This window comes from Nestor notabilis, unplaced genomic scaffold (genome assembly GCF_000696875.1).
Source record: "Nestor notabilis isolate BGI_N333 unplaced genomic scaffold, ASM69687v1 scaffold11953, whole genome shotgun sequence".
In the NCBI taxonomy this organism is placed as follows: domain Eukaryota; kingdom Metazoa; phylum Chordata; class Aves; order Psittaciformes; family Psittacidae; genus Nestor; species Nestor notabilis.
In genome coordinates, this window is record NW_009921667.1 from 111,586 (window position 1) to 126,725 (window position 15,140).

The 15,140-nt window shown below is 45.5% G+C and overlaps 1 protein-coding gene across 1 annotated transcript in view; it reads left to right on the forward strand.

The window, feature by feature from the left end:
• Positions 1-13,516, forward strand: part of MATN1 (matrilin 1, cartilage matrix protein) — an 18,585-nt gene extending 5,069 nt beyond the window's left edge. The window contains exons 3-8 of the mRNA XM_010011256.1: positions 4,170-4,392; positions 6,841-6,966; positions 7,232-7,645; positions 9,313-9,465; positions 12,053-12,133; positions 13,219-13,516. Coding sequence (XP_010009558.1) covers positions 4,170-4,392; positions 6,841-6,966; positions 7,232-7,645; positions 9,313-9,465; positions 12,053-12,133; positions 13,219-13,268 — 1,047 coding nt within the window. The 3' untranslated portion in view covers positions 13,269-13,516. The remainder of the gene's footprint in view (positions 1-4,169; positions 4,393-6,840; positions 6,967-7,231; positions 7,646-9,312; positions 9,466-12,052; positions 12,134-13,218) is intronic.
• Positions 13,517-15,140: the final 1,624 nt, after the last annotated feature.

Sequence of the window (15,140 nt, forward strand, 5' to 3'; positions counted from 1 at the left end):
TGTCTATTCTAAGACAAGGTGATGGAGTTTAGGTTAGGACTCATTACAGTCCTGATTTATACAATACTCTTGTAGTACTTTATATCTTAATACAGCCTGACCCCTTCCATGCAGCATTGACCATTACTGTAAATTGAAGAGACATTTTCACTGAGCTGTCTATGCAGATGCCTGGATCTTTATCTAACTCATCTCTTCCACACCATTTAAGCAACCATTTTCCTCGTGTACTGTCTTCCTGCTCTTGTCTACCCTGCAGCTGGGCTGCCAGACAACCCACCCAACATGCTCCTGCAACCCTTGCTGTTTCCTGTCATCTCAATGCACAGAAGAGCCTCTATATCCTGCCAATATATCAAACAAGCCTTTATCTGAAGTATCTGAACTCTCAAAAAGCAAATCTAATTTATTCTGTGGATGGCTAAAGCATCAATGTTTGTGTGGACAGTGGTGCAAAGAACTCTGAAGTTACTTTGTCTCCCTAAAACCTTAGTTTGTGGACATCTGAAAAAGCAGAAGAATAGTGGGGATTTGGTTTCTCTCAGGCAATAAAAAAGAAGAAAACAATATCACTCCATGCTTCTCCCTCCTCCCTTCCACTTTGGAGCTGATTCAAGAGACAGAATCACAGAGAGGTTGAGGTTGGAAGGGATCTCTGGAGTCATACTGACCAACCCCCATGCTCAAGCAGGGCCACCTAGAGCTGGTTGCCCAGGACCATGTTGAGATGGCTTTTGAGTATCTCTGAGATGGAAAACTCCACAACCAACTGCATTGCTTGGTTCCCTGGTTGTTTTTTGCCTTTTTCCACTATGTCTTGAAGTACAGCAAACTTTTCCCTTCTGTCCTCATGCTGCTCAAGGTGACTCAGTCATCTGCCTGGGAGGATGAATAGGTCATGCAGTAATTAAGGGAGATGAAGCATCCAGACACATTGAACATGGTCCTTGTTCCTTCACACAGCAGAAATCCAGCAAGATCTTGTGAAATCTGTGCTATGTTTGTCAATCATGTGGGGCACTTGTCAAAACATCACAAGATCATCATCTGATCTTGCTGTGTGCTCTGTGTGGCAAATGTCACCCCGGGACAGGGAAAAGCACCATTTCTTTCTGTAGGAGCTCAGAGCAAAGTCTGTTTATACTTTCATCAAAAACTACAGGGGTGCCCAAATACTTTTATCTTTCTTTATGAAGAACAGCAAATAGATTGTCAAATTGCTGAGAAAATCAAGGGCTTATTCAACTTTTTGCCTAATTCTCCTTTCAGTGCTGCTGCAGCATTCACATTACACACTGCATAATGAGACACAGCTACCTCATTAGCTGCTGGATTGCCTACCCTGAAATGTGAATACCTAGGGATGCCTGGGAATACTCTGGTGTCTTAGTTAACCAGGAACAAATTGTGTCATGAGACCATGGGGGATTTCTATATAACAGAAGCAACATATGAAGGATCCACTTAGGGACTGACAGGAAAATGGAAGGTGGTTGTTAACATGAGTAAAAGTTTTGACCTTGGAAAGCAAAATGTTGTGAGTTTCCTTAGGGAAAAACTGAAGATCCTGTTCAGCTCTTTGAGGCAGCAAATGTGTTCACTCTTTCTTGCTTCTTCTCCCATGGCTACCTGCTGAGGCCAGCACAAGCAGTGTCAGCCTCTCCAGAATGCAGCGGTTGCTCCTTTTCTCTGTCCTGTCTCTTTACCAAACAAGGCACATTCCAGGAAACTCAGCTTTTTCATTGAGACAAGGTCACAACGCAGAGAATTACAGAGATCCTGGGGCTGCAAGTTATTTGGAGGTAGGTTTAAAAAACCCCAGGATGGGGGGGGGGGTTCGCACTAGAACTCACTGCCTCAGGCTCCAGGGAAAGCAGGTGTCCAGAGGGGGAATTCTAGGAAATAAATCAGGATTTCCTGATTATCAAGATAACTACACACAAAAGCAAGATCACGTTACAGTTGTTCTATTTCTTACACTCTGTCTGTAAGCACCAGGGCCTGGTCACAGACAGGCTCCCTTTGGTGCTTGCTCTGAATCACTACTACATTCCTTATAACCATGGGTGCACTGATGAATTCCTGATCCAGACTCTTTGTACCCAGAAGTTTTGTTTTCTCCCACAGCAGGTTAGAAATCAACATGAATTCTGAGTGTTCTATAGTAGATTTTCACACAGATTAATTATGAAGATCTTTTCCATCGGATCCAGATGTGGATGCTGCTACCAGACACCTGGGGTGTTTCTGAGGCTCAGGCCTATGTGAAGATGCCACCCTGATGGGAAGAATGAAAGGAACTGGTTAAACCTGGAGAATCACTTTGTTTAGACAGAGAAATGCCAGAAGGACATGCAACACCTCCGTCCTGTGACAAACACTGCAAGAAAGAGATGCAGCTACTGACAGAAAGCTGCTCACAGGGTGGTGTTGCTCGCAGAAGCCGCTTGATAATATATCTTGTTTCCTGACAGGTTGGCTTTTGATAAGCTCTAATTGGCAGCCCCTATCTCGGAGCTGCTGGGTGTATGCAAGAAGCAGAGCTGCTGAGTAGAGGGCTCTCTCTCCTGGCAGAAAGCATGATTGCATGGCTGGCTCTGCTCCTTGGCTTGGCTGGTGGTCCAGAACCAACCCCAGTGCTTCTTTCGGTCTGTCCTTGATTTTCGTGTTCATTCCCCTTTACATCACACACTGACATCTGCCATAAGTGACACTTGTCCTTATTTTGGCCACAAGCAGAAGAGAAATACTTGAGTTTGTTTCTTGATTCCTTTGGAATTAGCCAGTTACAGCATTGTGGTGCTACTAGGAATTTTTGATTCTGTTGCCCTTAGGAAGGGCAATTACACACCTGAACTTTCAGACCTGCTCCAGACTGAAAAGCTCTACATTATTCCTATTTCACCCCAGTATTGCATAGAAGGAAAGTTCTGAACAGGGCAGCAGATTAGTATTGCAGTGGTACTTTGGGGCAGATGACTGCAGCATCCATCCCTCCATCTCTCCATCCCTCCATCCCTCCCTCCCTCCATCCCTCCATCCATCCATCCATCCATTCATCCATCCATCCCTCCATCCATCCATCCATCCATTCATCCATCCATCCATCCATCCATCCCTCCCTCAACAGAAGGGTGGGCAGAGGCGGAAAGACCCACTTCATCTGCATGTCCTGTACCCCTTGGATGAGTGGGGCAGGGAACCCCACTCCTGACCACCCACCCAAGGAGGTAAACCAGCCATCACACTGTCCTAACTGAGCAGCTGGTGGGTCTGATTTTATCTTCAGAAAAATGGAGAGCATATAAGGCATAGAGGAGAACAGCGAATACTGCCTTAATGACCAGACGATGGCTCATTTGAACTCACTGTTGGAGTTGGAGTTGGCCGTGGTGTCACAATAAAACAGTTGTAAGGAAAAGTGGCAGGAGCAGATGAATTGGCAAAGAACAAAAATTAAGGTTTTGTGACAATGAAGAAGAGAAATAAAGAGGAAATTGGACAAACTAGCAAGAGGAGCAGGACTCTTGGAGATTTTCCGCTGGTTCAGGGCTCCATCTGATCCAAGGTGAAATCCACTTTCCACTTAAACCAGCTGTCATTTTAATGCTGATGTTAGTAGAGGTAGGATTCCATCTCTGCTATTTGTTGCAGAACAAGGTAACTGGGCACTGACACACAGCATGACCTTAGGCAGACCTCTTCCCCTTTTATCTGCTTCAGCTTCTCCATCCGTAAAATGGGGGAAAGTCTTCATTTCATGCAGCTTCCATGACATTTCCTGAGATTCTTTCAAGTCCCACACTGAGTTAGAGTTGTCCTTAGTGTCAGCTGGGGGTTCATGAAGATAGTTCGAGTTTGGCTTGAGCATTAGTTTGCCAATGAAGAACGTAACCTTTACTTTGGTTTCCTTAGGGGCGAGATGCACCAGTTGTCGCTTAATTAAATCAGCCAGGTCCCTGGCAGGTTAACCTTTCCAGCTCAAAAAGAAACAAACCCCACATGAAAGAATGACTTCTGTGATCTCAGGAAGAACAGGAAGAGGAGGAGGAGAGGGTGGCTTTTCCTTTCTCCTTCATTTTAGAAACGAAACCTTCTTTATTAACCCAGCCCGTTCCACATCAACACCCGTTCAAGCACCCACCTTGCCTCTGCCCTCCTCTGCATAGGTGGCGATCGTTGTGACTGATGGGCGTCCCCAGGATGGAGTGCAGGATGTGGCAGCAAGGGCCAGAGCAGCTGGCATCGAGATCTTTGCCATCGGGGTTGGCCGGGTGGACATGCACACGCTGCGGCAAATTGCCAGCCAGCCCCAGGATGACCATGTGGACTATGTGGAGAGCTACAGCGTTATAGAGAAGCTGACCCACAAGTTTCAAGAAGCTTTCTGTGGTAAGTCCTTGCCACAACCCTTGGGTTCCTCGCCAAGAGCTGCCAGGGGCTGCCAGCAAGCTTTTCACATGGGAGATGTATGTGTGACCATCCTTCATCCATCTGTTTCCTTGTTCCAAGGACTTGGGTATGCAGGAGCACGAAGCAGTATGAAAGACAGATGATCTCTAAAGTTGCCTTTCAAGAACTCCAGGTTTTGGTTAGGGAATTTCTTGGTTTAGTTAAGGAAGCCTCCAGTTTGTAAACATGACCCGTATGCTCCTTGAGGCATTGAAAAAGAACCTGGAAAACATGGTCTTTACAGTGCTAAAATAATTGGCCTTATGTTTAAGCCTATCTGGGCAGTTCTGAGAATCTGGCTTGTAATTTCCCCCACCAATATTGTCTTCTGAATTCCCACTTCAGCAAGGAATGATTTCACTTTCCTGCTAGAGGCTGAACTGCCTTTGCTGACTATGGTACTGGTTTTGTGAGCCTTGTGAGGCAGGAGTCTCTCCTGGCTGGTGCAGTATCTAACGCCTTTCTGCACAGCATATAAAGAGCCTGCCTCTTCTGCAAACACATGCTCACTCCTACATGAACTAGTGAATGGAGTGAGAAAGCTTTATTACTTTCAAATGTACCCACAAGACTGTAGGAGGTGGCCTATAAATATCCATTTAACGTGTCAGCAAGAGAGGCCTGGGGGGTTCGCACGCCCATCTCGGTGAAGCACAGAAGTGTGGCAACACCTTTTAAAAGGTGTGATACACCACAGTGCCTATGGCAAAGCTTTGCAAACACACACACACATGGACCTGTAAAACTCCCCGAGACCAGTTTCTTCAAGAGATGTAAAATATCATGATCCAACTCCCAGGCTGGAAATGATGGGGATGGGGGGGAGCAGCTTCTTGTTGGGGAAAATCTCCTCCTTTGCAGGAAGGAGGAAAATTCTGCATATAAAGCGAGTCGTGTGTCATAATCAGGTGTCGCTGCAGCAGAAGCTCGTGAAAAGGGGGAACAAACACTTTATCCTAAAGGGATAGAGACAAAGTTTCAGAAGGTGGGATCCAGGCCGTGAATATTTGTGGGAGTTTGTGTTGGCTGCCCTGGAGTCAGGAGTCAGCCTGAGACACAGAGGCCTGACAATGTGTTTTGGAGCTCTGGCACTGATGTCATCCCAAAAGATAAAGAGAAAAAAGAATCCTTTCTGTGCCTTGCTTTTCCAGTTCCTAACGTGCAGATGACAAAGTGCTCCCTATGGTAATATGCACCTCAGGGGTGCATCCAAGGGAAGTGCTGCACTAAGGATTATTGCAGCTAACAGAGAATAGCAGCACATTAACTGCCAAGTGGGCTGTTATCGTGCTATGCAAGCAGCTGCACAAAACCATCCTTGGAGATGTACCCAAACACCACCTGCTATTGCGAAGCACAGTTTGTGGATACTGACAGCAGGAAGAAGTGTGCAGCACTGTCCAAGCTGTTTCCCATAGTACTCAGCAAACACATGGGAAAACGGGAGACCCTTGGCAGTCTAACCACTAGTTTGACTAATAAGATCTCTGTAGGCTTCAGAGAACTCAACCTGAGAGTCCAGTGTTACAGCCATCTGCATGGTTAGTGATATTCCTAATGACACGAGCTACATATATGCTGGAAAGATCTACCAGTCCTGGCACAATGTGCTGCCATGTGAATTGGGAAGGCCAGAAGAAGTACAAAACACACGCAGAGCAAAACACAAACGACTTGAAATAATGAGTAGGAGCCCCTTGACTTTTGACAGGCCTCAGTGCTCAGTTTTCTGCACAGATTTCCCTGGTATTTGTCAATGAACTTGCTTCAACCAGATCTGTTTACTTCCGAGTTTGTTTTCCATCATCATTGCTGTAGCTGTGACAGTGTTGTCAGTCACAGAATGCTGCTGGCTCAGACTGCTGCAATTCAGCTTCTGTTTGCTCAGCATCACAGGAGTCAGATCCAGGTTAAGATCAGCAGGAGAAGTGTTTGTAGAGTGAATCTGAAAGCTGCACATGCGAGGGTGGCTCTGAAGTGAATTTTTGCACGTGAATCCCATCCAGGAAAGACAACTGTACATGGGGCTGATCTCACTAATCATAATTGTATGACACAGCTGGAAAAAATGGGTATTGGCCAGCCCAGATGGTAGCCTGGAAACCAAGCCTCATCCTGTAGCTCTGGAGAGTGAAGTATATTGTGATATGCTCAACAGACAGATGGTTATTGCCCTCGGTGTGAAATCCTGGTTGTGCCTTTGAGTCAGACTTCTGGAAATCTCTCCTTTTATTTCAGTCACTATCCTCTGCTGTTTTGTGTTGCTGCAGAATGGATTGAGTTATACTTGGTGTATGGGACAAATCTGCTTTGTGCATGAGCTGAGCAGGGTCTGGGTTGAGAAGCCTTGGCATGCTCTCTGATTTTAATCTCCACCTTTGCTTACAGTGGTGTCAGATCTGTGTGCTACTGGAGACCATGACTGTGAGCAGATCTGCATCAGCACCCCAGGAGCATACACTTGTGCCTGTAAAGAAGGTTTCACACTGAACAGTGATGGGAAGACCTGCAGTGGTATGTCATCATCTCCCTTTGCAGGTGATCTGCAGTGGTATGGTGGGGACAGGACTGGGACAGGGTAGATGTGTTCTGTCCAGAAAAGGAAACCACTTATAACCAGGAATTATCTTGAATACATTAGTTGAACTGTGGTTTGAGTTTTGGTTGATTAAACCTCTTCCATTAGCAACAAAAGGACACTCGGATAATATCTTCCTGCATAATGAATTGGGGTCTTAGTTGTTGTTTTCTTCTGCCCTCTTCTCATGTTTTACTTCAGCTTGCAGTGGTGGGTCAGGTTCTGCTCTGGATCTCGTTTTCCTCATCGATGGCTCCAAGAGTGTGAGGCCTGAGAACTTTGAGCTGGTGAAGAAATTCATCAACCAAATTGTGGACTCACTGGAGGTGTCAGACAAACAGGCTCAAGTTGGTCTGGTTCAGTACTCCAGTTCTGTCAGGCAGGAGTTTCCTCTGGGGCAGTTCAAGAGCAAGAAGGACATCAAAGCAGCAGTCAAGAAAATGGCCTACATGGAGAAAGGAACGATGACAGGCCAGGCTCTGAAGTATCTCATCGACAGTTCTTTTTCCATCATCAATGGAGCCAGACCCGGGGTCCCCAAGGTGGGCATAGTCTTCACTGACGGACGGTCACAAGATTACATCACTGATGCTGCTAAGAAAGCCAAAGACTTAGGTAGGTCTCCTGAATTCTCAGTGTCTTGTTTCTCCCTTGGACCAGGTACTGCACCTAGTATCAGCCTGGATATGACTCTTTCTCTGGAGATGTGTTTGAGGGTAGAAACACATTACTATAGAGTGACTTTGTCGAGATGCTGCCTGACCATAGTTGCATGTTCGTGAAGAACCTGGAGCAACTCTGGCTGGGGTTCAGACTGATCTTGATGTGCCAGCTGCTGTTTTTGTTCCCACAGCCCCTCTGTGTCTTTGATCCAAGTCTGCTGGAGGTCTCTCTGCCGGGCAGGATGGAGTTTAACACATCTGGTGTGGGATGCAGCCTGGTCTAGCATGCTTCCCACAGATGTGAAGGAAACCGCAGGGAGAAGCTGAGGGTTTGTCTGATGTTGGTATGAAAGTCAGGTCAGCAACGGTGGCACCCACGGTGAGGCAAAGCCAACTATCAGAGAACCCCTTGGAGAACAATGGGAGTTGTAGGGTCAAGTGTGGCTTGGCTCTATCAGCCTAAAGGAAAAGGAAGAGATAAAACAATAAAGAGGCAGAAACATGGATTAATGGGGTATCCATGAACTCCGTGCTCAGATCCCAGACACACTAAAATAAGAAACTTTCTCCAGGCTCATGAACTGCTAAATCCTTTATTTCCTTTTAACTCTGGCCTCCACCACTAGATGGGACTAAGGGCTAGCATGCGATAGCAAAGCTCAGGTACCAGCTCATGAAAAGCTGATGTTTACAAAGCAAGGTGACCTGTTGTGTGGATGTGCAGCTTTTATAAAACAAAAGGTCCTTATAAACTGCATCTATAGGATTTAGTCCTCTGTGATGATAAAATTTGATGTCTTTTTTCTTCCTCCTCTCTTGTTCTTACACAGAAATCTCCAACGTGTTCAGAAGTTATTTCAGGGGGATAAATAACAAGATGCCTATAATGAGACTCCAACGATGCTCTTTAAGTAGAACATTGGAAAAAAAAAAACTATTGTATATATCCAGAGGTAGAAAAACAAGGCAAAAAGGGGAGGAGGGGAAAGCATTACCCCTGTCTAGACATGGACAAGCAGAGAAAATATTTCAAAACAGGGGTTAACCTGTATCACCATTCACATCAACGGGAAAACCGCAGTTCAGCTCAATAGAAACAAGTTTAAGGCAGAGGTGGCCAATCAATTTCTTGGCAGTGAAGCATGGTATCTGGGCATGTCCTCACCTCCCAGCATCGGGTCGATCTTGACAGACTACATGAGCTGCCGTTTTGCTGACCCACAGGTCCCTGTGGCACAGGGGACGTCCCTGCACAGTGATGAGTGGTGGCTGCAGGCTGCTTTTGCTGTGTTACTGCTTCCATATTAGCTGGATGCATGATCCTGTCAGGGTGTTATGATCATCTGTCCTTCCTTTTATCTCCAAAACATTGTTCTTGTGCTGATAGTGGTCATTATCCAGATAATTCTGGTAAGACTTTGCCTGCAAAACTACTTCAAAACCCCAGGTGAAAGCAGTCTGTAATAGCAGAAGGTAAGGGGGGTGGTTTCCAGTTAACATTTGCAGAGCTATGTGGAGACCGGGGGTCCAGAAGGTGGGCAAGGACGTACAAACAGACAGGGTACCACAGCAGCAAGATGCTCCTTAGCTGTCCAAGTGACAGGCTCCCATTGCTCCCAGGCTTTAGGATGTTTGCTGTGGGAGTTGGCAACGCCGTCGAGGATGAGCTGAGGGAAATCGCTTCAGAACCAGTAGCTGAGCACTACTTCTACACAGCTGACTTCAGAACCATCAGCAACATCGGGAAGAAGCTACAGATGAAGATCTGCATTGGTGAGAGTGGGGGATTGGGGAGAAGGGGGGGTTCAGTCCCAGCATGTGAAGGCTGGAAGCAGAAGGACAAAAATGCCCCTTCAGATGGATGTTGGATAAAGGATTCTGTTCTCAGTGTCCTTTGTTGGCAGGGTACATGGAACCATGAGACATCAACAGTTTGGGTGGATACCTAAATCACAGCCACCCCTGCACCTCAGCCATCTCCCCCTCTCACAAACTGCCTTCTCCTTCCCTTTTCCTCTACTTTCCTTCCCCTCTCTACCTTCTTCTTCAGAAATTATGAATTCAGGCTGTACCACATCCTGAGAATAGCCAAAAATGGCATAAGGAAAGGAGACATGCTCTTAAAAGAGAAGCTAAGGGTTGATTTATTTTGGCTTAATTTGAAGATCATCACAAAATTGGACATCTGAGCTGAAGCTCAGTAGCCACTGGCTGCTTCTACAGTCAAACAGGCACCGCAGATGGGACATCTGACGTGAACCTTGTTAGCCACTGGCTGCTTCTACAGTCAAGCAGGCACCGCAGGGGTGACACATTTCAAGTTGCAATAAGCATTTAATACCTTCCACATGACTTGTAGGTGTATGAATTTGGGTAAGTGAATGCTACATTGCTCACATTTGGATAGCCTAGTGAAACAAAGGCTGAGAGAGGACTGAGTGGGAGGCAGGCATGACAAGAGGAGGTAAAGAATAACTTAACATTTAAGGAGTGTTGACCTGTAAATAACTTGAGTCTAAAAATGATTTTAAAAAGAACTATCAGTCATATTTTGTTTTGAAGGAATCAAACGCCTCCTATGAAACATTGGTCCTTTGCAATGCATCTGCTTGGTCAGGCAGATCATAGTGAATCCCAAACACCCAAGCTTCATTCCAGGCATTGAATACCTTGCAGCAGTTCTGAGAGCTCTTCTGCCAGGCCCATCAGGAACCTGGCACTCTCTTGTCAAATCCAGGTGCTCCGGGTGTTTTATCCAAGACAAATGTCACCTTCCAGTTTCCAGCAAGATTTATTGCACCCAGCTCTGATGGGGCTCATTCAGTTCCCAGAAGAGCTCTGCCAAGCTCAGCTCTACTTCCCACAGCCGTGTAGACCTGCTTGAGTGCCCCATGGTCCCCTGTGAGCTTCTCTCATGGGATGTGGAGACACTCTACAACATCAACCAGATTCAACAGTGAACATTGCCTAATGTTAATCACCTTTTTCCCCTTACTTTTGTGATTTCTGACATTGTTATTTGTGCCAAACCCAAGAGATACCCATGTCAACGTTAGGGGGTAGCAGTAGGTGACTCATCTGGGTTTGTCCCTAAGTGTGTATTAGAGAGAAAAAGCACTTGGGAAGTTAGGGCCCTTGCCTCAGGGAAATCGGATTCGGCTCCTTATATCCTTACAGATGTTCTGGGTCATGCTGGGCACGTCCCCTGTTCTCCAGATTCCTAAAGATGGGACCTCTCTTTCCTCCTGGGGAATTCTGAGAGGCAGGATCCTCCAGGGTCCTGTGTCTGCAGAGCCTGGAAGCCAGGCTTGCAAGATAGAACCTCTCTTCGCCATGGCTACATTAAAAAGTAGGAGCAGACCCAAGAACAAGATGATAGGAGCCGTATGAAAACCCCCAACACATTGTATTTAAATGTCTTTTGAGGAAGGAAATACATTCAAGGCTTCAGCATTCCAATAAATAAATGAATAATAAATAAAGTAAAAATAAAGTTTGGGAAAAGTGTTTGTTTGCCAGAAGATTGGTTTTGGTGAAGAGCTTAACATTTGAGTTTAAAAAAAGAAAGGAAAGGAAATATTTGCGTGTGTTTGGTTTCCAGCGCCAGCTTGTATTTATCAACAGATGGCTAGAAATCTCCTCTTAATATCCAGCTTCAGTTTACTCATAACTGGTTTAATCCTGTTGTGCTTTTGTGCAAGTCATGTCCTTTCCCTCAAAAAGTTCTTCTCCTATTTCCTCCTTCCCTTGCTAAGCAGTTGAGCTGACTCACTGTGGTCTTGTAAACATCTCCTTTCCTTTCCCAGTCATCTCTTGTACCCTTTCATGCTTCTATTCCAGTTTAAGTTAGTTTATCTCGAAGATTATATGTAAATTATTGACCTAGATTAGCAAACTGATGCATACACATTGCTCCACCTGCTCAAGAAATGGAGTACTGAGAGCAAAGCTCAAACAAGGCTTGATTCTCACCTGCAAACGGGGCTAAGAGTATGGCCCACCAGGGTGATGCTATTGAGAAGACAGAGGTTGCTCTGAGCACAGAGCAACAAACTTTAAGCATCAGTAGTAGGACTCAGTGGGATTTTGGGAAAATGGAAACCCAGGAAGGATGATTTCTGCAATGTAACACAATATTACAATATTTCTGGCCTATGTAACAAGAAAAGGTGAGATTTTGTGTCATCTGAGGTTAAAGCCAGAAGTGATCAGTCAGATAAATAGCAGGAATAACCTTTTGATTTACTTCCTGCTTCTGATAAAGAAAATAAGAATTGTTTTATTTCTCATGTCCCAGTGATTTTGATCTAATCCTTTTTTTTCTGCCACTTAACTCATCTTCTTGATATTCGATCCACAGAGGAAGATCCATGTGAATGTAAATCTATTGTGAAGTTCCAGACAAAAGTAGAAGACCTCATAAATTCATTGCAGAGGAAATATATCCTTTGGAAGCTGTGTTTGGTCAGAGCTCAGTGGGTTGGATTGTGCCTTCTGGAGGGGCCAGTGAGGAAAGTCTACTGATGGGGGAAGGAGATTGGGGAGGTGTTTAGGAAGCTGGGAAACAAGACACTTGGGTTATGAACGGATACAACAAGAAGAATCCCTGCACCAGAGCAAACAGCTACTGGTCTGACACAGAATAAGTAGACCAAAAAGAAATAGACCCAAAGGGGAATATGTCAAACCACTGGAAGCCAGCAATGAGCTGTAGGCACCAAGACCTAGGTCAGGTGAGTTGGATCCCGTCTGACCTGAGCGAGTGGGACTGCGTAGTGGGTCCTGTAGTATTGCACAAAGACCATGAATAAGAGGATGAAAGAGAATCAAGAAAAGGAAGAAAAGTTGTGTATAAGATACTAAATTCTCACAGGGAGAGGAATTAGTGAACCCTCAGGGTGGCTCACACAGGGCTGGGGAGATTTTCCATTAAGGAGAATAAGGAAAGAATATGAATTTAAAAGCAATGTTTTAATGTATTCACACGTTTCTGTGCAGCACTGAGTTGCACAGTATATTTTCTCCTCTTTACATGAATTGAGTGAAATCCATGACTTATGTTATGCAAAAGGTCAGAGTAAATCAGTAGTTCTCACCCAGTGGGTTGCTACTCCCAGGCACATCATGAAAAGCAATTAGTGAAAAGAGCAGAAAATTGTGACACACCATAGAGCTCTAAGCAAAGCTCCCTGCTCCACTCGTCACACAACCCATGCTGCTCAAGGCCAGGAATTCTCTGTCAACCACTCAAAACACACTCCAATCACCCCCACATCTTTTACTCTTCCTTTCACAGTAAGCATAGAGGTGCGTGTGAGTATTTGTGCATGAACTTTCTCTACCTTCAATAAAAGTTCATCAACCTCATCATCTCTGGAAATGCCAGAGCAGATGATGGCAGCATCCCTGCACAACCTGCTCCCAGCAAGGTAGCTCCATTGGTTACCTGTTCTGCAAGCCAGGGGATGACTTGAGCAATGAATCACTACTGTGCACTGTCCTTTTTATCCCTTAACTCTTGCTCACTGGAAGCTGTGGCAAAAAGGATCGAAGCCCTGGAGAACAAGATCATCTAAAATCCCAAAACACTCTATTTCCCTCCTTCGTAATGTATGAAAACTAGAACTCCTTCAAGTCATAACAGGCAGCAGCTCAGCCACAGCGCTATGGCAGCTTCTATTCCTTTAAAGAGTCTAGTCTACCTGCATTTGTTTAAAAGGGCAGAAGTAGAAGAGTAGAGCAGACATTCTATAATGGGCAGAGCACTGTGTGTGACTGAGAGCTAGACCATGCTAATGTGTGTTACATCATATAGAATTCATATCTCAAAAAAGTGGAAAGATTTGGGTTTGATTTAAAGCTTAATATATACATATGTGTGTTAATAAGTACTTGGTTACGAGTTCTGTGAATCCTTGCGGTGTTCTTCTGCATCTTTTGTTTCTATGCATGAGATAATTTAATTTAAAAGTCAAAATGACTTTAAAATCAACTCAGATGCTGAGTGTAAAATGTCAGAGCCTCTGATCAGCTTCTTATTGTAAGCATGACGCATTTGTCAGTAGGTGAAATATAGTAACGAGCTCCAAGTGTGCATTGCAGACAACATAGGGTAGGGTGCTGCTGCTAGCTGGGCTTATCCATAGCTGCTGTGCAATATAGAAAGAAGAAAAGCTCAGCTTCCCTTGCCAGTGGTCTCACAATGTCTCAGTGAGCTGGCACCTGAGCTAGACCTGTTCTGGGTAAGTCCTGATAATGTGCAATGAGCCAGCAGCCGTGGCTCTGTGTAGCACAATACAGTGCTGTCAACACCTACCCTAGGAGATGTGCCCCTGCTCCTCGACTCTCTGGTCTCTACATCCTCAACTGAAGCTACAAAACATCACAAGCACCTAAAACCCAGGGAACTGCTGCTGGAGCTGCTGCCAGTGGATGTGGTGCCTTCATCGCTGGGTCGACCTGCGGCTCACTAGCTCCTTCCTTATCCCCCACCTCTAAGCACCTTCAACACCTGTAAGTTCATCTCAAGAACTTGCAGACTCTTCTTCTGTTTCCTGGATTCCCAGCACTGGCAAGACAAGAAAACAAAGTGGACTGGAAGCATCCAACGCTGCCTGTCTCCTACAGCTGTAGCCTGTCTAGGGGTGGAAGGAAGAGGCCATGTTCATTCATGGTTTGATGGTGTCGCTGACCATGAGCACAAGGGCTTGGGTTTGGAGGGGGGTTATTTTTATTTTTTGTATCAAAATATTTATACTTGAGACTATGTGAAGCTTTTGAGGATGACTTGGCCTGGTCAGAGCTGCCACCACGTGCTCTGGGTCAGTATTAAACGTTTGCTGAAAACTTTAAAAGGGAATTTAATTTATTTCTTTGTGGAAGCCTTGAGGCAGCTGCCTGACAACGATACCTCTCCTTAGGCTTGCTAGTGGGTAGGAAAACCTCCATCTCATTTCATAGAATCATAGAACGGTTTGGGTTGGAAAGGACCTTAACATCATCCAGCTCCAATGCACTGCCATGGGCAGGGACACTTCACACTCTGTCCAGCCTGGCCTTGAACACTGCCAGGGATGGGGCAGCCACAGCTTCTCTGGGCACCCTGTGCCAGTGCCTCAGCACCCTCCCAGGGAAGAGCTTTTTCCTTAGATCTCCCTTGAACTTCCCCTGTTTCAGTTTGAACCCATCACCCCTTGTCCTACCACTACAGTCCCTGATGAAGAGCCACACGCTGGTATAACCTTTTGTTTCATTGCAAGAGAAAAGTCCAGAGAGAAATGTGAGACCCTTCCTGTTGTTGATCCTGTTGTCTCTCCCTGTTTGAAACCAGCGTTCAAGCATTGCCCAGAAAACATCAAAGAGGATGGAAATACCTGACAATTGTCCCTATGTCTTGACTGGGTAGTGGTCTGGGCTCAAAAAACCCTTCCAGCACCATATGCCCTGGG